This window comes from Dendropsophus ebraccatus, chromosome 6, assembly GCF_027789765.1.
Source record: "Dendropsophus ebraccatus isolate aDenEbr1 chromosome 6, aDenEbr1.pat, whole genome shotgun sequence".
Taxonomy (NCBI): Eukaryota; Metazoa; Chordata; class Amphibia; order Anura; family Hylidae; genus Dendropsophus; species Dendropsophus ebraccatus.
The window spans coordinates 104,640,304-104,667,380 of NC_091459.1; the positions used below are offsets into that span (position 1 = coordinate 104,640,304).

At 43.5% G+C, this 27,077-nt stretch overlaps 1 protein-coding gene across 1 annotated transcript; it reads left to right on the forward strand.

Annotated features, from left to right (window-relative positions):
* The first annotated feature begins 1,978 nt into the window (after positions 1-1,978).
* On the forward strand, positions 1,979-25,359 carry EFHD1 (EF-hand domain family member D1). Its single transcript, XM_069975503.1, has 4 exons — positions 1,979-2,429; positions 14,922-15,069; positions 18,881-19,015; positions 23,377-25,359. The coding sequence occupies exons 1-4, from the start codon at positions 1,999-2,001 to the stop codon at positions 23,506-23,508; spliced, it is 846 nt and encodes a 281-aa protein (XP_069831604.1). The 5' UTR covers positions 1,979-1,998; the 3' UTR covers positions 23,509-25,359.
* Positions 25,360-27,077: the final 1,718 nt, after the last annotated feature.

The window sequence follows — 27,077 nt, forward strand, 5'->3', positions numbered from 1 at the left end:
ATGGGGTATTTCTATAAACTGCAGAAACGGGGCAATCAATATTGGGGTGCATTTCTCTGGTAATAGGTTTATAATTATGAAAGATATTGGATTACAATAAAATCTCTGCACAGAAAATAAAAATTTTCAAATTTCTTACACACTTAGCTTTTATTTCTGTGACTCCCCTAAAGGGTTAAAACACTTTCTGGATGTGCTTTTGCAGAGTTTGGGGGTGCAGTTTCTGAAATGGGGTGCTTTGTGGGGCTTTCTAACATACAGGCCCCTCAAATACACTTTAAACCTGAACAGGTCCCTAAAAATATCTGATTTTGAAATTTTACAGAAAATTTGGAAAATTGCTGCTAATGTTTTAAGCTTTCTATTGTCTAAAAAAAATGAAATATAGTTTAATAAATGCCGCCAACATAAAGTAGACATGTTGCTAATGCTATTTAATATATAATTTATGTGGTATAACCACTTTCTGTATACGCAAAAAATTTTCAAAGTTGGAAAAATGCATTTTTTCACGTTATTTTGGTGTTTTTCATAAAGATTCGTTATGAGTATCGACTCCATTTTACCAGAAATGTGAAGTACAATATGTCACGAGAAAACAATCTCAGAATCAGCCGGATAGGTAAAAGCATCCCGAAGTTATTAATGACTAAAGTGACACAGGTCATATTCATAAAATTTGTCTCTGTCCTTAAAGGGGTAGTGCACCCAAAAAAAATTTCTTTCAAATCAACTGCTGCCATGAAGTGCCAGAGATTTGTAATTTACTTCTATTAAAAAATCTCAAGTCTTCCAGTACTTATCAGCTGCTGTATGCCCAGCAGGAAGTGGTATTATTTCCAGTCTGGAGAGCAGGAGAGGTTTTCTATGGGGATTTGCTCCTTCTCTGGACAGTTCCTGACATGGACAGAGGAGGCAACAGAGAGCACTGTGTCAGACAGGAAAGAAAACACCACTTCCTGCTGGACACACAGCAGCTGATAAGTACTGGAAGGCTTGAGATTTTTTAATAGAAGTAAATTACAAATCTCTGGCACTTCATGGCAGCAGTTGATTTGAAAGAAATTTTTTTGGGTGCACTACCCCTTTAAGGCCATTTCAGGCTCTGTCCTTAAGGGGTTAAACCAAGGTACCACTTGTATATGTATTGTATATGTATACAGCACATAGAGGACAAAAACAAATAGGAATAAAACAGTAATAAGAGCACATGTATGTATACTAGTATATATTAGGATAATAGTCTCCATATAATCCAACCTGACATCCAACCCAAACTACACATATAAGAATGACCCCCAGAATGAGGAAGTACCTACAGCAAACCTTGATGTGCGAGGTACCCAGCTTTCTTGGGTTCCTGAAAGGCTTATCTGTTTGGAGCAATGGGGATTTATGTAGATAGGTTTGATGTTCTACTGTCTCTATTACACCTCCATGCTATTTGTTACTCAGCTTTCCCGGGACCCTAAAAGGTTATTCTGCCTAAGTAGATTTAGAACTTAGTATAACATGTTAGATTTGTCAATGATAGCTTCTCATAGACTCTCACCCAGCTTTCCCTGGCTCCTGGGTAACTAATCTGCCTAGGTATTCTATAACATGAGAATCAGGGACCTGAGCAGGTATGGGGCTGGGAAAGCTGGGTAACAGCCTGTGTGGAGCTGTGTGGAGATTGATCATGACACCCAGGATGCATCAGTGATTTGCTGTGTGTATCTACCAAGCAGGTTTGTGGTGACCATTGTGGCTCCAGCGTCAGCACTCAGCTTTCCCAGCGGCCTGAATGGAAAGTGTCTTGCTGTAGCCTTATCCCCAGATTATTGCCCAGAGCGGCACTCAGCACAGCGCCCAGAGCAACCAATCAGATGGCAGCTTTCATGTGTCCTCCGTATTAGAATAGTAGCTGCTCTCTGATTGGCTGTCCCGGATAACTCCCCTGGGTTCGGCTTCCCCCGGGGCTGCACCTGTTGTCCCGGCGGCGGGTGAGGCGGAGGCATGCCGGAGTCTGTGGTCAGGAGAGCCGGAGCACTGAGCGCTCCCTCCCCTCCCGGCTCCTCCCCGCCGCCTTATCCCCGGAGCGGCTGGAAGTTAGCGAGCACTTGTGTGCACCCCTCCCGCCCGCTCCCGTCCTGCGCTCCCGGCCCCATGGCGGAGAACGAGCTGGCCCAGAAGCTGCAGCGCCGCTTGGTGCTGGAAGATGCCCCAGCCGAGGGCGAGGTGCCCGGACACCCGGAGCCCAACGGGGAGGAGGAGAAGCCGGTGTCTGCCTGCGCCGACTCCGAGCTGAGTGCCAAGCTGAACCGGAGGAATGACATCAACCAGGGCACCGCCGTGCCGGCCAACCGGGGCCACATCTTCAACCCGTACACCGAGTTCAAGGAGTTCTCCCGAAAGCAGATCAAGGATATGGAGGCCATGTTCCGCCAGTGAGTGGGCACCGGGCACCTCTATGTGTATCCTGCTCTAGAAGTTATACAAGTTGTCACCCTGCATAGAGGGGCTGTCACTCACTCATGGGGGCACCAGGTGGGTGTGGGGGACCGGGCCACTAGTTTCAGATGGGTCCTATGAGTGGCATCAGTATTAAAACTACAACCCCCACCATGTACTGACAGCCTGTGGCAATGCTGGGGGTTGTAGTTGTGCAGCAGCTGAGGAGTGGTGGGTTAAGGAGTGCTGTGCCAGCGCTGTGCCATTCTATCTCCTGCCCCCCTCCCCATCAGCCCACACTCTGTACTGTATAGGGGTATGTTCACATGGTGCAGATTTGCAGTGTATTGTGCCTTTTCTATTGACGTTACCAAGAAATGTGAACATAACCTAAAGCAGGGGCTCTCCTAACCAGCGGCTCCCCGGCTGTTGCATGATGGGAGTTGTAGTGTTTACAGCTGCACTGTATAAAGGTTTACCACAGGGATGGGGAAACTTCGGCCCTCCAGCTGTTGCAAAACTACAATTCCCATCATGGCTGGACAGCCAAAGCGAAGCCCTGGTTTACCATATGCAAAAAAACAACAACTTTGTGGTGCGTTGAGATTCCCCAGCAGCCTGAGCATGATGGGAGTTGTAGTGTTTGCCCAGCGTACCACCCATCCTGCGGCTCCCCAGCAGCCTGAGCATGATGGGAGTTGTAGTGTTTGCCCAGCGTACCACCCATCCTGCGGCTCACCAGCAGCCTGAGCACGATGAAGGTTGTAGTGTTTGCCCAGCGTACCACCCATCCTGCGGCTCACCAGCAGCCTGAGCACGATGAAGGTTGTAGTGTTTGCCCAGTGTGCCACCCATCCTGCGGCTCCCCAGCAGCCTGAGCATGATGGGAGTTGTAGCTTTGCTATAGATATATAACTTAGCTGGTGCATTGTTACCAATCACAGGGCACCTTTCATATCCCAGTCTGCTGTAACAGATGAGAGCTGCCATCTGATTGGTTGATGAGCTGGGACACTAGTTATATACAGGTCCTGTTGGTTCTTCTGTAATATATGTGTATCCTTCTTTGTACATTGTCATAGAATGATATGAGGGATTAGGAAGTACCCTGAATGTTAGTGCAGGGTCACCAGAGGTAATTCCACTCTATACATAGTGTGGGCATGCTGCAGCCTGTAGTCTGGCGGAGTGGAGCCCACCTGAGGCTGGTAGCCCCCGGGATTCTGCCATCACTCAGGGCTTCCCCTTTCTTCTCTGCTACTTCCCGGCTCTTAGTTCTCTGGCTGATAGTTACGCCGTGGTCCCCTCCTCCCTTATCCGGGGTGAGCTTCACTCTTTCACCACAGTCCCCTTCAGCTGAATCATAGTTCCTGTCACCCCCACCCCCATCCTGAGAACTTCTCCTTATGATTCAGTGGTTGCAGATTCCCCTTCTGCACCTACATGGTACACAGGATTACAGTGCAGGATGATGATGGTTGTAGTCAGCACACTTCCCCTTCCCGTCTGCTGTAATGTGTGCACACAGTCTGATTCATGCTGTAGCTTTGTGAAGTCAGCATACTCCCATGGCCCTGGAGTCCAGAGCCTGACGGCTATTCCTCCCCATTCCACCATAGACATGCATGTTCTGCCGAGTGCGGGGAGGAGAATACACTGTAACATGTGCGGAGAGGAGAATACACTGTAACATGTGCGGAGAGGAGAATACACTGTAATGTGCGGAGAGGAGAATACACTAATGTGCGGGGGGGGAGGAGAATACACTGTAACATGTGGGGAGAGGAGAATACACTGTAACATGTGGGGAGAGGAGAATACACTGTAACATGTGGGGAGAGGAGAATACACTGTAACATGTGGGGAGAGGAGAATACACTGTAACATGTGGGGAGAGGAGAATACACTGTAACATGTGGGGAGAGGAGAATACACTGTAATGTGCGGGGAGGAGAATACACTGTAATGTGCGGGGAGGAGAATACACTGTAACATGTGCGGAGAGGAGAATACACTGTAATGTGCGGAGAGGAGAATACACTAATGTGCGGGGGGGAGGAGAATACACTGTAACATGTGCGGAGAGGAGAATACACTGTAACATGTGGGGAGAGGAGAATACACTGTAACATGTGGGGAGAGGAGAATACACTGTAACATGTGGGGAGAGGAGAATACACTGTAACATGTGGGGAGAGGAGAATACACTGTAACATGTGGGGAGAGGAGAATACACTGTAATGTGCGGGGAGGAGAATACACTGTAACATGTGGGGAGAGGAGAATACACTGTAACGTGTGGGGAGAGGAGAATACACTGTAATGTGCGGGGAGGAGAATACACTGTAACATGTGGGGAGAGGAGAATACACTGTAACATGTGCAGAGAGGAGAATACACTGTAACATGTGCAGAGAGGAGAATACACTGTAATATGTGCGGGGAGGAGAATACACTGTAATATGTGCGGGGAGGAGAATACACTGTAATGTGCGGGGAGGAGAATACACTGTAACATGTGCGGAGAGGAGAATACACTGTAACATGTGCAGAGAGGAGAATACACTGTAACATGTGCAGAGAGGAGAATACACTAATGTGCAGAGAGGAGAATACACTAATGTGCAGAGAGGAGAATACACTAATGTGCAGAGAGGAGAATACACTAATGTGCAGAGAGGAGAATACACTAATGTGCAGAGAGGAGAATACACTAATGTGCAGAGAGGAGAATACACTAATGTGCAGAGAGGAGAATACACTAATGTGCAGAGAGGAGAATACACTAATGTGCAGAGAGGAGAATACACTAATGTGCAGAGAGGAGAATACACTAATGTGCGGAGAGGAGAATACACTAATGTGCGGAGAGGAGAATACACTAATGTGCGGAGAGGAGAATACACTAATGTGCGGAGAGGAGAATACACTAATGTGCGGAGAGGAGAATACACTAATGTGCGGAGAGGAGAATACACTAATGTGCGGAGAGGAGAATACACTAATGTGCGGAGAGGAGAATACACTAATGTGCGGAGAGGAGAATACACTAATGTGCGGAGAGGAGAATACACTAATGTGCGGAGAGGAGAATACACTAATGTGCGGAGAGGAGAATACACTGTAACATGTGCGGAGAGGAGAATACACTAATGTGCAGAGAGGAGAATACACTAATGTGCAGAGAGGAGAATACACTGTAACATGTGCAGAGAGGAGAATACACTGTAACATGTGCGGGGGGGGGGAGAATACACTGTAACGTGCGGGGGGGGGGGGGGAAGAATACACTGTAACATGTGCGGAGAGGAGAATACACTGTAACATGGGATCATCCTGCCCAAGAAAAGTTTCGCATTCAGGGCTCTTCTTTCCCCACTGTCTGTGTCCATGATTGAGATGGTCCTATTGACTTTAATTGGGATTTGGTCCTGGTCATGTTGTGCAGAGTCGGGAGAGAACACGTTTAGTGCACGCTTCTGACATGTTTTAGCGTTTGGTCGGCGTCTGAACACTCAGACTGCAACTGATCAATACTTCTGATCTGTCTCTTTGACGCTTCAAAAGTTTTTTTTTTTTTTTTTTTTTTAAAGTGACAGTACCCATTCACTTCTATATATTCCAGATCTAACAACTTCTAGAAATTATATTTTTCTTTTTCATTTCAAGTGACTGGAGTTTACTTGCATTGTTCTACTTTACATTTTTTCAGCTGTGATCTGTTACAGCTAATAAAAGTCCGCTTAGTTACAGATTTAGGTGTGTATATATTTTCTACCCTGAAATGGTTAATGAGTGTGAGTTTGGAGCAGCCACTTGTGTTTGGGTGGTGGGTGTGTGTGTGTGTGTGTAAGAGCTGCCAGACCTTCCCTCTAGAGCAGATATGTAATGGCCCTGAGGTCATTGTGTGCAGCTGGAGCCTGGCACTGCAGCTATGTGACCTCGCCCTCCGCCGCTGCTCACCATCGCCCAGACAGTCCTTTTCCAGCCTCCTCATGCCTGTCCTACAGCTGGGCAAGTGTCACTGACAATCGTGGCTTTGTGCGGCTGAAGTGCTGTCACCGGGGTCCTGGGAACAGCTGTCTGCTACCCTACATTCCCTCCCAGACATTATGGAGGAAGTGACCAAAAAAGTCTTTGCATTGTCTGTCTGTGAAGCGGGGTATGGTAATCTCAGATGACCCCAATGGTCGGTATGAGACACTGAGCAGCTAATCCAGGAGGCCTCCATGTAATGTGACCGCAGCATAGCGAGGGCTTGTGTGGTGGTGCAAAGTGCATGAGTGTATCAGGAAAAACCACGCTGAAACCATATGAAAATCTTGAGGTTTTTGTTACGATCACAGTTGTGTTTTTACTTTTAAATTTTAAAGAGACAATTGTAAGAAATGTTTCTACAAAAGCATGGCTACTTTTTTTTGCACAAACAGCGCTACCCCTGTCCTCAGGTTGTATTACAAATCAGCTCCATTCACTTCTATGGAACTGAGTTGCAAAATCCACAACATGAGGAAATGAGAGGTTGTGTTTTTGGAAGAAGTCATTTAAGCCCTTTAAGTCACTGTATAGCAGTCAGGCCACAATTTTGGAAACAAAGTACACCATATGGTATACGCTTCTTTATGGTGGTTCTCTGTATACCTAGGGCCCATTCACACTACGGAATGGGTGAATCCTGCCTGCTGTGTCTTTCAATGGGACGTCTCACGCGCTTCCGTGCCTCTCCGCTCAAAGAATTGACATGTCAATGTCAATTCTTTTAGCGGGGAGACGCGAGACCTCCTATTGAAAGACATAGCAGGATTCGGTGTGGAGTCCGCGGGCGGGGGTTCTGAGCGGAATTTCTGCGCCAATTCCGTAGTTTGAACGGGCCCTATGGAACAGTTTGCTTTCCTATACATTAAATAATGTATATATAGGATCTATGACTGTGCTCACTACCCCAACAGAGGCCCAGAGGACACTTTTCTTGGCCTCTGACAGATGAATGATGGCTTATGTCTGGCATATCCTATGGGAACTTTCCTAAAGCATACACCAGGCCTAGTCTATAAATCAGATGTGGACTGAGCCTTTGTTTGTTTCTGGGAAAGTAGAGTGTCAACCAATGAATTTACTATAGTGGGTTATACAGGGTACAGGTTTATACAGGGTAGATTGCCCTCTGCTCCCTCTCTATTATTTTGTGGCTACATTTCCCTGTAATGGCGGCCATGTTGGCTGAAACAGATTAGCTCATAAATGACTGATTGAATTTTAGAAAGTTAATAGAAGAGAACTCGGAGCGATATGAACTGGGGAAGTATTATAGGGAAATGCCATTTAGCAACTGTAAGTAAAAATATAAAGATATGGCGAGTGTCTGCCCTGCTTGTTGTCTCCCCCGTGTATACAGGTTCTCTCCCCTGTGTATACAGGTAGGGAATGACCTTCCTCTGTAAACTTGTTATCTGGATAGAAATTTCTTGACAAGTTACAACAGTGAGTGTGCTGGGGGAGGTGACACATTCCTCTATGTCTGACACTGATACACAATCAACTCCACACACACAGGAATCTTATGTTCCAGGCGTGTAGCTTCTCACAGAGTCTCTGAGCTTATGTTTGGGAGGATATATTAGACTTTTTATAAGTTTGTCATTAAGGTTTATCACAATTATTTATGTGGTGTTTTTAAATCCTTCTGTAGATTGGTTTTATTTGGCTTCTTAAAGAGTCGTTAAAAATAACTTATGATGCATCATCAGGCACTGCTGAGACCCACTGCGATCAGGAGATATAACTGGGGGGAGTGGTGACGCCCTTGCAATGTCTTTGAGGTTACATTGTCGGAAATTAGCGCACGGCCGGGGAGTTTATGGGACTGCTGCTGCGCCTTCTCTCAGGCTACATCTCCCTATCACAGCGTTACCATCAATAACTTTTGATATGATATCAAAAGTTATTTTTAATGACAGGTACTCTGGGTGGGTTTACACATAAAGGATCCACAGCAGATTTCCCGCTGCAAGTTCCACAGCGAAATCTGATGCGATTCCCGATACTGTCAGTTTTTATAGGTTCACTTACTTGCAGCTGATTTTTTTTTTTTTCGCTGCGTGTATGAAAACCTGTTCCCCTTAAACCACCGTGGCCTGGTGAATATTTACCTGTCTGCACTCTGGCTTGCTTCGGGGGCTCCCGGCTCCCTGGTGTCCCACTCAATTGACAATTCTGCTGCGAGTATGTAATCTCATTGAAAGTCACCATGAAGAGATCCGCAGTGAACCCACCCTTAAAGGGGTAGTGCGGCGCTAAAAAATGATTCACAGAATAACACACATTACAAAGTTATACAACTTTGTAAAGTATGTTATGTCTATGAATCACCCCCACCCGTGCGGGCGCGTGATCAGCCGCTCAGCCGCGATTGGCTGAGCATAACTGTGCTCAGCCAATCGCGGCTGAGCACAGTTGTGACGTGGCGGAGGGGGGACGGCGGCAGGGATTCAGCCGGGCGGCCGAAGATGACGTTTGGCATAAAATGGCGGACGGCCCTCGACACGGATCAGGTAATGTATAATGCACCACACTTCCGGGTACACAGGCGGGGGTGGTGGGACACGGGAATTGGGCGATTCACAGACATAACATACATTACAAGGCTGGGTTCACACTATGTATATTTGAGGCTGTATTTGTGAGGCTGTATAGCAACCAAAACCAGGAGTGGATTGAAAACACAGAAAGGCTCTGTTCACATACTGTTGTAATTGAGTGGATGGCCATCATTTAATGGCAAATATTTGCTGTTATTTTAAAACAACGGCTGTGGTATTGAAATAATGGCCCTTATTTACTGTTATATGGCGGCCATCCACTCAATTTCAACATTGTGTGAACAGATCCTTTCTGTGTTTTCTATCCACTCCTGGTTTTGGTTGCTATGAGGACCTGACATGAGGACCAAATACAGCCTCAAATATACTGTGTGTGAACCCAGCCTTGCAAAGTTGTATAACTTTGTAATGTGTGTTATTCTGTGAATAACTTTTTAACGCCACACTACCCCTTTAAGGAGACAGAATTTTTGAGAAGCCAGTCCATCCATTAGTGATCTGGATGCTTACACATTTCAGTACCTGTATACTTATAGTGAAGTGTCTGCCGCAGTGTAAATAAACAATTATGTCAGGAGTTTGCATGTGGTGTTGATAGCAAACAGTGATCAACTGATTGACACGGGAAGATCCTATTTAAGGTATATTGTCTGTGATAAGACCAACCAGAGGACCTGTAGCCAACACAAAAAATGAGACTATACTATCATTAAATAGCATAGGGTGTCCTGGTCACACATCTATTTTATAGGTAATTTATACGTCCTCTCATTCCTGATACATGTGGGTTTGAAGTTTCTCACAATTAATTGTCAGATGGGTGTTGCTATACAGTCAATGGGTGTAAAGCCCCTATTGCACGGGGCAATCTCCGGGAGCAAGCGAGCACCGACCGGTCAGGTCAGCGATTGCTTGCTAGCTCCTCATTCCCCGCTCTCTGATGGCGCTATTACATGCACTGGCAGCAAGTGGGTAAGGGGGGAGGTGCGTGGAGCTGCAGCAGTCTGCTGCCACCACTCATATTGCGTGGAGCGACGGCAGCAGATCGTTGCTATCAAGGTCGTTTGTCTTTCATCAAGTTGAAAGCCAACGATCATCCAACATTGTGAATGTTGGCTGATGGTGGCCTTTTATTACACAAAGTGATTATTGGCTGTAATGGCTGATAATTGGCCAAATGCGACTGATCGCTTTTTGTAATAAGAAAAAGACCGGCAAAATTTTTATTAACGTATTGTATTGCCCCCCAAAAGTTATACAAATCACCAATATACACTTATTATGGGAAATGCACATAAAGTGTTTTTTTTTCCCTGTACTTCCTACTGCATCAAGGCTTTACTTCCTGGATAACATGGTGATGTCACGACCCGACTCCCAGAGCTGTGCGGGCTGTGGCTGCTGGAGAGGATGATGGCAGGGGGACACAGGGCACTGGAGGGACACCGAGCATCCCTCTGCCATCATCCCCTCCAGCAGCCACAGCCCACACAACTCTGGGAGTCGGGGCGTGACATCACCATTTTATCCAGGAAGTGACATCACCATTTTATCCAGGAAGTGACGTCACTATGTTATCCAGGAAGTGAAGCCTTGATGTAGTAGTAAGTGCGGGGAAAAAAGCACTTTATAAGCATTTCCTGTAATAAGTGTATATTGGTGATTTGTATAACTTTTGGGGTCAAAACAATACTGAAATAAAAATTTTCGCCGGACTTCTCCTTTAAGCAGACTGTAAAAACACAGTGTGAACCTATCCTAACTTTCAACGACTAGGACCCCACTCTTTTGTATAAGGAAATGGTTAAGTAATTGTGTGGGTGACATCTGCGAGCACACTGTAAGGTTGTCACTGAGTTCTTTGTTCTACACCTGCACTTGTTCTACCTGGATCAGTTTCTTCAGAGCAATGGTTTAGCAATGAGAGAAAAACCTTTTCATGTCTCGAATTCCAGAGAACAAAGGTAAAATCGGAGACCTTTCTGCCCCGCAGCCTGGCTGACATTATATTTCTGCCAGCCTCACAGTTAATCTATCTGTGAATGAACCTATGGTTTATAGTTACACAGTGACATCTGAAAGCAGATTTGTGCATAGTCGGCAGGATTCCAGGGTATCTAAATAAATAGCTTCAGGCAGTGTTCACACACAGTATGTTGGTCTAGAACTAGGCCCTATTCCACCAACAGATCTGACGACAGATTATCTGCCAAAGATTTGAAGCCAAACCCAGGAGTGGATTTGAAAAGAGGAGAAATCCAGTCTTTCCTTTATGACCGGTTTTCTGTTTATAGTCTGTTCCTGGGTTTGGCTTCAAATCTTTGGCAGATAATCTGTCGTCAGATTGGTTGGTGGAATAGGGCCCAAAACATTTGGGCCATTCCCTTGGACTACAAAGGCCTATCCCATCCACTTGTTGCTTTGAAGAGGTCAATTATCAAACTAAAGGTTTGCATGGACTCAGAAACCGAAGCCCTACACACATTCTTGCAACTTTTCTATGCCAAAAATCTGGTGAACCCTGATGAACCTCCCACCCCACTGTCTGGAAGTATGTGTATTAGGCATACATACCCCTCAGTATAAAACATACCCACTTTATGGGGAAAACCAGATGCAATTGTATGCCATCCAATTGCATCTGTTTTTTTCCTATAAAACGGATATGTTAAAGGAAAAGTCCGACAATTTCTTTTTCCATTGACTTTCAGTATAAAAAAAAATGATGGCATTTCATATTTTCCATTTTACTATCTTTTAAGTGTTGCAGTTTTTGTTCTCACCACTAAGCCTAAAAAATTAGTGGAGGCTTCCTTTTTTTTCTGTGATAAGGAGGAGACAGCAGCTGGAAAGTGATCTGTACAGCATTACAGTAAAAGGTGACACCAATAAACAGAGATGACCTTTGCACAGGTCACAAATGTGTCACAAAATTAACATCTCCAGACCCTATTCTTTCTATAAATATATATATATGCTGTAAAGCATATCACTAAATGCTGTTATGGGGAAGCTCAGGCTTCATGGCAGAGATCTAGGATGTCCCTTGGATCTCTGGGGAAGGTTTTCACCTTCAGTGCCAAGGTTTTTGATACAGATTCAGTGGGGTCTTTGTATGAGCATGGCCTAAAATAGAGGAGCAAATCATATGCAGATGTTTCCATACTATATATATTTCACCCATACAGTTGGTGGCTGTGGTGGGGTCCGGGTGTTCTGGAGCCTGCGGTGTTAGAAGTGCAGAGCTCTACTCTTTACCTCTGTGTGCGCCCTGGTGACAGAGGCGTCTCTTGTGGTAGTGTATAGAGGTGTGTGCTCTGCTATATACATACGCTACAGAGCACTACTATAAATGGGCTGAGTGTGTTTCTGGGACATGGTCCTCCTCCAGTCATATCTCGGCATCTTCCCTTTTTATAACTTCCACTTCGACATAGAAGGCCTTTTTTTTCACTCTTCAAAGCAGCAGGCTGAGCCAATCCATGTGAACAGGAGCCATGTGCGCTCCGGGATGGAATGCTTTCCTATTTTTAGTTCTGTTCCCAGATTTCTTGACTTCAGGATCTGAATCTCAACTGAAGGAAATGCAGCTGAATCGGTGGCCGGCTGTTAATCTTCCTGCTATATAGTGGTTATCACTCACAGTAAGCCATTCATATGGAGTCATGGTTTTCTTGGGCCCCAGGTTTCCTATTCTTCTGTCAGCTGATGGCAGCTTTATGAGACCTACTGTTTTGAGAACTTGTCTATTGTATGTATACATATTGTACAGGGGCACGCTCAAGTGTGAAGGACTGTGGGAACTGCAGCTCTGGGAGTCTGGTTTGTAATCCTGGGCATTTGTTATATCCTGAGACATGCATGGGATAATGTTCAGATGTGTCCAAAATGTTGGTTGACTTTACCCCTCCACACTAGATATGTCTACAAGGATCTTGCCACGGCTATGTTTTAAATTTGCCCATAGCTGTCAGCTGAACACTGTCTTTTCAGATTCCCCCCATGATCAAATACCGCTGACCTGTATGTTTAAAAAGATCACTGGGGACTCGCAGAGGTGGCACAGGGGTACATTTTCTTGGTTCAGTCGATGCTTCATCTTTAGAATGAATGTGCTCCCAGAATACTCTATCCAAGCCTTGCTGTTTAACATACCCCTGTACTACTTCCGTTAACTCTGCTCCATACTTACAAAGTTTATCTGAGCCCACAAACCACCTTACCTTGCTAAAAATATACTTCAACGCCCCAAGACGGGGGGTTTGGACTGCCTAATCTCTATTAGTACTACGCTGCCGCTAATCTCTCCAGAGTGCTTGACTGGCGCAGGCATTTTCCGACTAAACTGTGGGTTACGGTTAAAGCCGCTCTCTCCCCAATCTCTCTACTAGCAGCTTCCTGGTTACCAGGGCTGCGAGACCCTACGTTACGCAGATGGTCCAAGGCAGGCAGCTTCACAACCAGGACCTTACCTGGGGCCTCCTCTTGGCTCTCTTTCCGCTCTCAAAGATCTCTCTGAACCTTGTTCTCTGGGGTTTTGGAGAGCCCTTCAGCTTCACCATTTTCTTTTTTCTCCCTTCTTCCCCTTCCTCTTTTGCTCTTTCTCTTACTCCCTTTGAGTCGCTTTGCGTAGGAGGGAGGTATGGCGCTTGGCCTCACAGACTACCCGATACCTTTTACCCCGGCGTTCTTCCTCCTCCACTTTTCTGACATCACCCTCAAAATCTACTGCCACTCTTTGCTCCGTCACCTGGTCAACGCTGCGAGAAGCTGCATACCTGCCCTTTGGCGTTGCCCTGGCCCTTGTTTCTCTTTGTGGTTATGCAGGGTGGAAGACATTAAGCGTATGGAGGATGTCACGGCTTTGTGACCGTTCTGCTCGCTTTTTCCGGACGTGGAATTATTGGGTTCATTTCACCATTACTTCTGAGTTTACAACCCTACTAACTCAGTAGTCTATTATTGCCCCCCCTCCCTCTTTTCTCTTTCTCTCTCCCTCTTTCTTTTTCTGCCTGGGCCTTGGCCTTTATGGAGTTATATGTTATAGCTATTTTGGGTTGTTTCTGTTGCTATGTCTATCACATGTCAACTTCATAATTGTTTCTTTGTCTCTCGCCTTATCTGGCGCTTTTTCTTGTTTATACTTAAATTCTAAATTTTATTAAAACGTTTTCAAGAAAAAAAGAAATCCAATCACCCTTCCCCCACATACATCACCATATGACCCGGAGACCACTTTACAGGTTAGATGATTAGCCTGTCCTGTTTAAAATTGGTGGGTTTGGCTAACTCATATCTAATATATATGGCTAGCTTTAGGCAACATGCAGGCAGTTTTTGGGTGGGTTCACACTACGGAATCCGAGCTGATAAGTTCCGGCGGATTTCGTTGCTCGTGGCAGCGCGCATCTGTCGCTGTCTGTCGAAACAATTGACATCCTCCAGAACTTATCCGCGCGGATTTCTTTGTGTGAACCCACCCTCCTTCTGATACATTACAGACTATCTCCATAATGGGACATGCCAATAACATTGCTCTATGCCTCAATATGAGATCAGTGCCATATGGAGGTAAAATAGGGCCCTGTAGAGGTATATGGGTGCCCTGTTTCAACCTCACAGAACTTGATATTTGTATAGAGCCGTAGGCTTACTCTATGTTGTAATAACCTATACCTCTGTAAATGTATACCAGTTTTCAGCCGCTGGACATAAACAGGAATAGCTACTTTCACTTACAGTAAGCTGACTTTTGGTGAGAAATTTTACAAAGTTTCTCTAAAGAAAGTTCCCTACACTGCCCAATAACTCGGCTGCACCGCCTCATTGAAGATGATTTGCATCATGTATGAGATCATTGTACATTATGGTTCTCCTTGCTTTTCTTAGGTATGACACTGGAAAGGATAATTTCATAGACCTAATGGAGCTAAAACTTATGATGGAGAAGCTGGGCGCCCCACAGACTCACCTTGGTTTGAAGAATATGATAAAAGAAGTAGATGAAGATTTTGATGGAAAGCTAAACTTCCGAGAGGTATGTACTTACTCATCTGTTAATGAACACACCTTATCTCCTGTGAGGACACAAAGGATCAGACATATAGAAATCCAGCATACCGCATACATCTTTCCTGCGACACCTGCTTGGAGAGAGATGGAGCACCCTGTATACCCATTAGATGGACATCAACCGAACCCATCTAATGGGTATGGCTATCTATCTGAGGGGGCATGTTTATGGTGGAGTGAAGAGAAATGGCTGAACAAGCATTTGTCCTATTTTCCTGCATTTGCTTGCTTTCATAAACTACTACAGGAAGGTATGAGGGCAAAAAAGAAATATACCACCTGGGGCTGCAGGTCACAGACATTACTCTTTTCTCCATTGTGGAGAAGCATGCTATCAGACCCGCCATATCTCTCCATTATTTGCAGTTTTCAGACTTCATCTTTAGCAAGGCTGTTTTATTAATACTGTCATTTCCTGCCCTGGCTGAGTACAGTCTTGGCCAAGGTTCATGTTTTAGATGTAACTCCAGTTTAGATCACCACAACTTCCTGTTAATAAATGTCAGGCTCCATTGAATTTTCATGGCAGTGATTAACAGCAGGGCCGGGCCAAGGAGCCAGTCAGACAGGTCCAGGAGCCCGTGAACACGCAAGGCTGTCATGGCCGCTGCAAAAATAAAGTTGCACTGTTTAGGCTCTATTCACAGGCTGCTATATCTTACACTGTATACCCCTAATGTCTATTTCTGTATAAACATAAACTGGCTATTGTGTGTATTGTTAAGTCTGTGATGAAGACTCCAAACAGAACCTATATGTAGGTGTGAACAGAGCCTAAGAGGTTTATGTTACATGTGGGACACTTGTCACTGTTTGCATCCCGATGGACGGTTCTTTGATCTAGGTATATACATAGTGTGCTCATACCTGCTTTTTAAGAAGCTGTATACTTTTAACAAGTACTATTCAGATTAATGTTCTGTTTACCAAGACTTGCCAATAGACCTACCAGCTGAGCCCTGGGGCCCTCGTATGTAAGTGCCTGGGTGTTTACATATGGACATCTGTATGGCCGTTCTAATTACTGTGAACTTATATAGCTGCTATATGAAGGCAAACACTGTGTCTATACAGAGGGTATGCCAGAGGTCCTGATCTTGTAGCAGCTGTAATACTATGCTTTCTAGTATCGCCTATACCTGTCATGTTAAGTAAGTACAATGCTGAAAGGTTACATACAAAAGGGAACATAGTAGTTGCTTTCAGGTTTGTTTCTTAGATTCCTGCCCTAGAATCCGATTGGCAGCCATAGGTAACACCTCCGCACAGACTGGAGAGAATGGGTCCCTATTCTGTATCTTTACTGATACAGATGAGCCTGTGATAGGGGAAAGCCAAGAACTGTGGGAAGTGCCACCCATACAATGGCCCCTCAGTACTGGGCACACAGTGGTCTGATTACCTGCGGATTACACTGTATACCAGGCATACTACATGCTAAATGCCATCTTTACCCTCATAAGGACCGTCTGTATTTGCAAAGTTCCCTATTTCACGAAGGGTGATGTGATATGTGGAATAAGTTGTCTGGAAATCCATATTATTCATAGCCTGTTCTTAACGCTGACAAAATGTAACCATTTTGTTATTGTAATTAAGTTAATAAGGATATGTTCACACAGTAGCAATCACTCTCTGAATAATATGGCAGAAATAAGGAGTAGCCCTAGATTTCTCCTGTGTATTTTCACTTTTATTTTAGGCTGCGTTTTTGCAATCTTTTTAACATATACGTTTAATGATAAAAATGGATGCAAAAACGGATGCAATTGTTTGTCATCCCTTTGGATCCGTTTTTCCATTGACTTCCATTATAAAAAAAACGGATCGAAATGGATGTGTTTTTTTTTTTTTTTTTTTTTTTTTTTTTTTTTAACAAACACTAAAATAGTGTTGACTACATTTTTCTGTCCGTTAAAAGTAACCAATTTAAAACGCATACGTTGAACCGATAGGAAAAACACAGTGTGAACCCAGTCTTAGCCACATGTTTTGTAACCGATTTAGAATACATCTCCTGGATGTATTTTTATAATAGATCGTGTGGAAAAATGCACATGTGACTTATTCCCATGTATTTGCACTGAAAATAAAAAAAAATATGCGCTCAGTGAGCTATATTGCACCTTTTTATAAAAAACAGTAGGTATTGCATGTTGCATATACAGAGAACTAATCACTCTGAAAATTCCCAGGACACTTTAAGTACAGTGTAATGAAGCCCTCTGCACTGTTTCCAAAGGTGTGACTGACATGTATGAGCAAATTACCCTCAACTAGTCATGTGGGTGTTCCTCAGTGCCAAACTGGTGACTGATGGTGCTTGAATTGGCTGTAATCTCGCCTCTCTGGGAGTGTCGGTGCTCAGGTACTGCCCCTCTGTGATGTGCCGCAGGCTGCTGCATTGAGAATGGCTTCCAGAGGGGCAGTACCTGGGCAATGACGCTCTCAGAGAAGCGGGATTACAGCCGGCTCAAGCTGAGGAATGCTCACATGACTAGTTGAGGGTTATTTGCATATGGCACATTGCAAAATTCCCTTTTATAAGTAATGTCTGAGGCTTCTCTTAGGTTAAAAAAAACAACAACTTTTAATCATTGGTGGACAGTGTCACAGAGGCTTCTCAGGCGTTGAGCCCCCTCTCCCCGCCTCGGTCTGGCACTTGCCTTACTAGGAGCATCACACCCCCCCCTCCCCCCCCCACCCCCCCCCCCCCCCCTTCCCCATACGCAACCCCAGTGATGTCAAAAGCTTTTTTTTTTTCTTTTACCAGAAGGAAACCCCAGCTATTACTTAGAAATGTAATATTGCATTGTGCAGTCTCTGTGGTGGCGGCTGCTGCATCAATTGTCTCCTCTGCCAACGGTGGTGACAGTATCACTTTAAGTAATAAAATGTGCTCTAAAAATGCTGTGCGAACCTAGCTCAGTACTGCTAATACTACTTCACAAAATCAAGCCTATACTCCTTCCATAAATTCTGTCACTTCCGCCCTCCCCATACACACGAGCGTTTGGCATGAACAAATATTCCTGTGTTTTCTATGGGAAGGAGTAAGCTGATGCCACACTGCTTATAATAGTACTTTTTTTTTTCATTATAGTAAATATAGTAACAATATGTAGATTGTGAGCACAATATGGAGCATGGCCGACGATATCACACTGACTTCTATTGTTCAGACGTTTGCTGTGCAGCCTGCATTGTTCGTTTGGGTTCACTCCCTCATTGTATAATAATGAAGAGTTGTTCTATCACTGACTTTACAATATTGAGAACATCAGATTGCTAAGTGTGGGATGAAATACTAAATAGTTTATGGCCTGTATATATGGGAAACATGTATAACTATGCCCTTGATCACAATACAGGACTCTCATTGGCACTCGGGTATCTTTATCATCAAAAGGTCATGATCGTATTCTGCTTTCCATGATATATACAGTGTGTGTGTGTGTGTATATATATATATATATATATATATATATATATATATATATATATATATATATATATAATATCTCTCTCTCTCTCTATATCTCATTTGCCCAGTGGTATAAATCTACAGTATATAGTATATACATTATTGCAGGAGTCATGTTACAGTATACCATGGTGTAGTGTGGGGAGGGAAAGAACAGATAGTAAGGATAATATTTTCGTTCTAGTATGTTACTGACATTGATCACTATACGTCATACAGATTGTGATCCAGGACTGTCCATTCCTCCAAACTGTCATGCAAGGTTTATTTACCTGCTGTGTTTCTCTCCTAGTTTTTACTGATATTCCGCAAAGCAGCAGCAGGAGAGCTGGAGGATGACAGCGGACTGATGTCTCTAGCCAAACTCTCTGAGATCGATGTGTCCACAGAGGGCGTCAAGGGGGCCAAGAGCTTCTTTGAGGCCAAGGTAAGTTGTCATTGTGAGAGTGGTGTGATTGGTGGCATAGAGAAGTGATTGGTAATGGGTGAAGCTGCAGTGGTGCGCAGTTATAGCACCATTCCTGTTAGCAACAATTTTTCTTTTTACATTACTGTATGTTGTTCACATATACTACAATGAAGGGAATCTGCAAGTGTTTTTCTGAGGGTATTTACCCGGGATCTAAAGGGTTCAGTCTGATTTTTAAGGGGTATTCCCATCTCAGCTTGTTATAAGGTAGGGCAGTGCTTCTCAATTCCGGTCCTCATGGCCCACTAACAGGTCATGTTTTGAGGATATCCCATACAAAGAACACCTCTAACAATACCCGATGCACTGAGTATAATTATATTATCTGTGAAATACTAAGGAAATCCTTAAAACATGACCTGTTGGTGGTCATAAGGACTGGAATTGTACTGTGATAGGGGATAATGAGCTGATAGCTGGTGTTCCACCTGCAGGGACCCTGGATTGGCCACCATGACTTGCGCTCCAATCACCCTCCATGAGGCTGCAGAACATTTCTGAGTGTTGAAATTTGAAACAGAGGCCCCATAGAGGAAGAATGGAGCGCAGACTATGGTAAGCACTCTTTCATTACAGAGATGATTGTCTTTCCACTCCCTGGACCAGGTCCCAGCGGTCAGACCCCCTGCATTCAGTTTGTTAGTCCCTATCCAACAAGCCAATATAGGAATACCCTTTAAACTAATTCTCCGCCAATGTTGTGCCCTCACATCAAAATTGTTTTCAGCTACAATTTTACCTTATGTATATGTGTGTGTGTATATATATATATATATATATATATATATATATATATATATATATATATATATTATGTGTGTATTATATATTTTCTTTTTTTTTTTTGTAGTTTCTTTCTTGGCAAAAAATTATGTCAGTGTTAGCAGTTGGTCAATGGGGAGTAATGAAATGTTCTGCTAACAGAAATTCCTCACTACAGAAGGGCTGCTTCTGCATTCAGGCAGTTGCTAGGGAAGCCTGTAGTGTTAGTAACAAGGATCCCTGGTGCAGTGGAGGCCTGGAGGCATGGGTAAAAGATACTATCTGCTTATAGTTTGTATATATATATAGATTTCTGGTAACAGTGGTCCCTATATGATCAAAGGGGAAGTCCCACAAAGAAGAAAAAATACAGACAGGCAGGGGTGGGGGAAAATAATAAACAATGTTGACTTACCTATCATCTAGCCCAGTAGCTTGCTTCGGGCCCGTTTACAGGTGGCGGTGACCTGCAGCTCTTCTAGCTGCAATGTCACTTACCCAGCTGAGTGATTGCCCGCTCAGTCAATCAGGACACTGCCCCAGACACAGACTCAGCCAATCGCTGAGCTAGGCCGTGATGTTGCAGCTGGAAGAGACTGGTACTTGATGTACCCGCTTTGAAGATTATATCTTGCCCCCCCCCCCCCTTAAAAAAAGCTGTAATAAAGTAAGCATGGAGAGCATAGGATCACTTGGAGGACATGGGCTGGACAGGAGAGAGAACATGTCAGTTATTGAAGATGTATGGGGACCTTGGGATCAGGTCTCTGCACCCTCAGCAATCTACTTTTTTAACATGTCTATGTGACATGTCATAATGTAATAGAAATGACAGTAATGCTCTAACAGTGACCTGCATATAGAGGGATGTAATAGAAGATCAGTCCATTATGGTAGTCACTGCACATGTTTGTACACTCTTGGTATGAATGATTATTTCCGCTCCATGTCACTTGTGGCACTCGGTATATAGGTGAATAATCCCTGGCATGGCCAATAACCTGTTACACTAGTTGCTGTATTTACCCTAATACATTATCTAGAGCTGATCTGCATTTTCTTAGTTTATTGATACTCTAGACTCATCCATGCATCATACAGGTAGCGATTTATGATGTCTGTGCTCATCAATCATTCAGCTCCACCTACAGTCTGTGCTCAGGAACTACAACAAAACTGCCAATCATGTAGCGTTTGTTTCCTGTTGTAGACAAGATGGCCTTTGTTAGTAAATGAATATTTTATCCCCATCAGTCTTGTTCTATAATAACCACAGTGTGACTTGTGCGCCTCTTTTGTAATACAGTCCCAGATTCTTTGCAATTATTGAGAATGTCACATATCTGTCCTGATAGAAGTGACCAGTGATATATAGCCTGGTGGAATTCTCCAGTGCTGACCACAGCATTGGCACATTAAAGACAGCTGCATGACTTCCACATAAAATGTGCATCTAAGTAGTTAACCAGACATCGGAACTGTTTGCCGGACATATAGTAGATATTGCCATATAACTATTTGTGAGGGCTGTTTTTACAGATGAGGCAACACACATGGTTGTATAATCTAGAGAAAAGAAGACAAAGGGGAGACATGATCAAGACCTTTAAATATGTTATGTAAGGACTAAATAAGGTTCAGGAGAGAAGTGTTTTTAGAAAGAAACTGAACTCAAGAACAAGAGGAAACGGTGAGAGGTTAGCTGGGGGAAAGATCAGAAGCAACGTGAGAAAATATGACTTTACTGAAAGAGTAGTAGATGCTTGGAGGAAACTTCCAGCAGATGTGGTTGGTAAATCTACAATAACAGAATGTAAACCTGCCTGGGCTAACCATATATCTATCCTAAGATAATAAGAAGGGAAATACTAAAAGGGACCAAGTGGTCAATCTGCTATGTTTCTATAGTTGTAAACACTGCGAAAATCATTATGAAAAAGAACCTGTGTTGAGAGGAGCATATACATATACCTCCAGTGTTTTTATTTATTTATTTATTTTTACTTGTCTCAGTATGGAACTGCACCATTTCATACAACACAAAAAGTATGCTTACATATCCCAGCCAAAAGGGACACTCCTCAGGCCTCTGATAGCTAAATGCAGCCCATATATGTAAATGCATAGTGGTTGTCAGTGTTGCGTGATCCTCTTACAAACACTCAGTAAAGCTGATGTGTAAAAATGCTGACGGAACAATGGTCAGATGGCAATTTCTCTAAAGCTCAAACCAAATTGTCTCCACTTCCTGTTAACTGATAGTGTGATAGTAATGTCCATAAAAGTGGGATATAAAAGAAATTTTGGCTGCCTTTCCCATTTTTGATATATTAACTTCTGCCCATTACAAGGGTGAAATCCACTGCGGCTGCCGATTTAGGTCTGGTTCCATGTTGTATTATTGCGACATTGGAGCAGATTTACTGAAACTGTCTGATGTTTAGACAGTGTAAACTTAGACAAAGCAGTCTAAGGGACCTTTCACATGCCCCCAAAATACAGACAGTATTCTGCAGACCAGACCTTGGAGCTCCCATCATCATCATCATGCAGAGACTCCCATATTGTTTGTATAGACCACCTAAAAGTTGTAACTGTCATCTGGGTGGATCAGTGGTGAATTCCACGCTGCAGGCAGAAGCTCTGGTCTCCATGGCTACTAAGATGCCTGAGACTGCAATGCATTATGGTCTAACATTTGTCTGTAGCCATGGAGACCTGAACTTCCACCCATAGTGCAGCCCTCATGACAGGTACACTTAAAGGGGAAGTGTGGCGAAAATTTTTATTACAGTATTGTATTGGCCCCCAAAAGTTATTCAAATCACCAATATACACTTATTACAGGAAATGCTTATAAAGTGCTTTTTTCCCTGCACTTACTGCTGCATCAAGGCTTCACTTCCTGGATAAAATGGTGATGTCACGACCCGACTCCCAGAGCTGTGCGGGCTGTGGCTGCTGGAGAGGATGATAGCAGAGGGATTCTCAGTGTCCCTCCAGTGCCCTGTGTCCCTCAGTGTCCCCCTGCCATCATCCTCTCCAGCAGCCACAGCCCGCACAGCTCTGGGAGTCGGGTCGTGACATCACGATGTTATCCAGGAAGTGAAGCCTTGATGCAGTACTAAGTGCAGGGAAAAGAGCACTTTATGTGCATTTCCTGTAATAAGTGTATATTGGGGATTTGTATAACTTTTGGGACGAACTTCTCATTTAAAACTGTTTACTGTTTTAATGCCATTATTGCAAAAAGTCAGCGTTTTCAATACCCATGTATTGGCTACATTTGTAGGGGCACTGCTGTAGCTAGTTATGTTATATGGATATTTCTGGGATGGTACTAGGACTTGTTTTTGTGGCCTGGCCAGAGTAGGACACACATCTCCAAACTAGCTGTGGAATTTGCTGCTTTACTTTATAGCCTCCTGAAAACCAGTAGGCCATTGTTGTGGCCCCTAGCAATACACGCCCAGTCTCCTCTATTGTGTGATAAAGGAACCGAGTACTTGTTTCTGTGCACTGCTATATAATTGTATTGCCATCTCTTCTACTCCTAGGTCCAGGCTCTGTCTGCCTCCAGTAAGTTTGAGTCAGAAATTCGTGCTGAACAGGATGAGAGGAAGCGACAAGAGGAAGAGAAGAAGAACCGTCGAGCTGCCTTCAAAGAACTGAAATCTGCATTCAATTGAGACATTGCCACCCTTCATACTAACATCTCACCATGGTCTTCAGTCACCTTAACCTGCACCCTATTGGGTTACCCTGATTGTCCAGGTCTTGTAAGACCTTCGAGAGCACAGAACATTGTCCCTCCTAGTAGTTTGCTAAAAAGGCTTATGATTCAGGCCTGACTCCTATTTACAAAAGAAGCCAATCTACCGGTATCTGCCCCTGTACATACTAAAACCTGCCTATTCCTAATGTGTTGTAGGTGACAAAACTACTGCCCTATCACTTTAATTGTATCTACAGTAAATCTACAGTATATAATGGGTGTGTAATTTAAGGTGTTTTACATGCTACAAAGATACCTATGGAGAGAAGCTAAAATCATCCCTATAGACCTGCATTCCCTTGATCTGTAACATTCCTTGTTTGGAGCAGATTTTTGCAGACATTTCCGGGACTGTGTTATTTATCTGAATGATAAGCCCCTATTCAGATTATTGGAACTGATATTCAGACGCAGAATTCTCTGTATCAAATCTGCCAAATGTGAATATACTCTAATGGGATCTATAGAGATCCTGTGTATCAAAGTGTTCCTGTCAATTTAAGAAAACTTTTCATATGTACTAGAGGCGTTTGGTTAGTCGGGGTCTAGTTGTTCAGATCCCCCACCGATTGTTAGAGCTGGCTAAGTGCTTTGCTCCCTGGCTTGCTGTGATCTCCATTTTGCTGCAGGGGATGGTCTCCATAGACCTAAAGTGGTGAATGTTTCCTGCAAGAGATGGAATAAGCAGCAGGGTGGGGGTCTGAACACTCACACCCTGATGACTTATTAAAACTTTTGACCTATCTTTGAGATATCAAATATTTTGTAAAGTGTTATTGCCGCTATAACATTCCCAGTTTAAAAGGAAGCAGAACAAATCATTTGTATAGTTTTGCAGGAAAGGATTCAGTATAGCATTCTGTGCTTAGGAGTCCAGTGGGTGGTCCCACCTAATGATTGACAGCCTTCCCTATATGAGTATGTAGTATGAGTATTAGAACCACCTGCTGGACTTCTAAGCTTATAAATAGCAGAAATGTATTGGAATAACATTAAAAGTTATACTAAATCTCTTCCCACACCATATATCCATCTGTTCAGCTCCTCCTGCTTTATAACATGATGCTGGCAGATCAGATGAAGTGTTTAACACGGCAGGTTCTCTTTAAGGCCCAATAAATCTTTACCTTGCAGCTTTAAGACAAGACGTGTTAAAGGAAGGTACTATTGAATATACATATCTGATTTTTAAGTTGTGGAATTGTGATCCGTTGTGATCCAGGGAGTGGAGGAGATCTATGAGATAAAGCAATATTGTAAATAACTTGCTGCAGACAATGTGTAATAGGAGATCTCTAAGCAGGGAAATCCTTAAAGGGTTTATTTGCATTGGTATACACAACATAAATGGAAAATCTCCTTTAGTTGTGGCTGCTGACAGAATAATAACTTTTCTGAAATGACTGTAAACTGTACAGGAAACACGGGCACATACTATGTGCAGTCTACATGTGCACTGACTTGTAGTCTGATCGGTTCTTACAGGCAATCTGAATGTGAAATGTCGCTTTATAGTTTTCTTTGACCCAACAGACACATCTGCCCTTCCTCTTGTCAAGAAATGGGTGATGATGCTGGCAAGCCTGGTACATTGGCTGGTATCACGGTGTTACTTTGCCAGAGATCTACTATTTCTGACCCCTGTGCATCATGTTGCACTCTTGGAAGAAGCTTTTCAATGTTCAGCTACAACCCCACTGGCTACTGTTATATACACATTTTATATTAATATAAAAAAATATAATAAATATGTTTTACTAATAAAGATTGCACTGGTTTTCTTGTAATTCTTGTAATGATGATTCAGAGATTGTAGCTTCAGGGCTATGAAAAAGTGTGTTTGTTGGCCAGAAAATCCTCAGAAGACTTGTACATAGCATTACAATGTGTAATGTCACATGGAGCACACCCTTTTCTCTTTGGATATTATTTAGTTCAGGAATTCAATTTCTAGATGTTTTGCTGGTTACAAGATATGGAGACACCCGACAACCATACATAAACACACACTGCACTGTCCTATATGTTGCATCGTATTATTCTTTCCACATGCCCTCGGGTGAATGAATGTTGTGGTCATACTGTAATAACATATACTGAACCCTCAGTCATGTCATGCTACGGGTGATGGCTGCTTCTCTGACCCATCACCAAACCATGGAATCTATCCAGAAACCAGACTGTGTATTGGAAGTAAAAAGTAGTTTATGGGTTTAGCACCAGGTAAATCCTCTTTAATCTGAACCGACAGATCGAACGGCGCCGTCACGGGGAAGCCGGTGAGCTTAAATAAAGACTTAAAGATTTTTTTTCTCTACCATGGATGCTGTTGGATTTATTTTACCCAAAAACAGCTGTCTACTGGTAATTTCTCTCTTTGGGAGAGATCCTGGCTTGGCTCTAATCCTCCCCAGTCATGTGTTAAAGAGTCACTGTCGTTAATTTTTTTTTTTTGTTTTTTGGCAGAAATCAATAGTCCCGGCGATTTTAAGAAACTTTGTAATTGGGTTTATCAGGCAAATATGCCATTATCTGCATTTAAAAAGCCTTTTCCCAGGTCCCCCCTCCTCTCCTTTCTGTCATCCACTGCTCGGAATCAGGAAATCTCGACATCAGTCGGATCCTGTCTTAGCTATGGAGTGGGGAGAGGGGAGGGGGGAGGAGAAAGGAGCAAGATTGGCGGCAGCTGAGAGCCCAGAACAAAGGATAACACAGTGAGGGAGCTATTTAGAGGTCAGTGGTGACTGCAGAGGAGAGAGCCCATGATGTGAATGTAAATTAACTCTTTGTTGTCCTGTGTTGGTTCCTCTACTTTCTCTCTCCATAGGAGAACAATGAATACAGGGGGTAGAGCTGCAAACTGCTTTTTCATGATAAAAAAGCATTTTTTCAGCTAATAAACCCAATTACAAAGTTTCTTAAAATCGCCTGGACTATTGATTTCTGCAAAAAAAAAAAAATAATAATAATAATTTCAACGACAGTGACACTTTAAGGCACTTGAGTCAAACATCAACTTACAGGGATGCTAACCCTAATAGATGCCACTAAAGCAAGCTTTTTCTGGGAGAGATCTACTTTCATATTCTGCTACATTTCACGTGTATCGATGGCTTCACTGCCTTCGAGTCTGCTCCTGCCCCACCAACACATGAACACAAATCTGATTGACTGGCATTGTATGCTATAAACTCAGTTACACCTTTTGTAAATGCATTTTTTCATTTGTGCATTGTACTTCTGGTGCATAACTTTTCATTAAACTAAAAGCTTAATTTCTCTTTGTCTTTAGATATAGTGCTTTGTTCTCTGTAAAAATCCATCAGAGGGGCTGTCTGACACGTTCAGTCTCCAGTCCTATTCTCTCCATGCCTTTGCACAATTATGATCAGATCAAATTAAAAGAATGTTCAGATTTACAGGAAAACAAGAATGAACAACTAGGAAGCGAAAACCTATCAGATCTAAATCAAAGGTTATAAC

Coding starts and splice junctions, on each gene's coding strand:
- EFHD1 (XM_069975503.1), top strand. CDS start 1,999: ATGCCGGAGTCTGTGGTCAGGAGAGCCGGAGCACTGAGCGCTCCCTCC. Junction 2,430..14,921: donor ATGGAGGCCATGTTCCGCCA/GTGAGTGGGCAC, acceptor TGCTTTTCTTAG/GTATGACACTGGAAAGGATA. Junction 19,016..23,376: donor AGAGCTTCTTTGAGGCCAAG/GTAAGTTGTCAT, acceptor TTCTACTCCTAG/GTCCAGGCTCTGTCTGCCTC.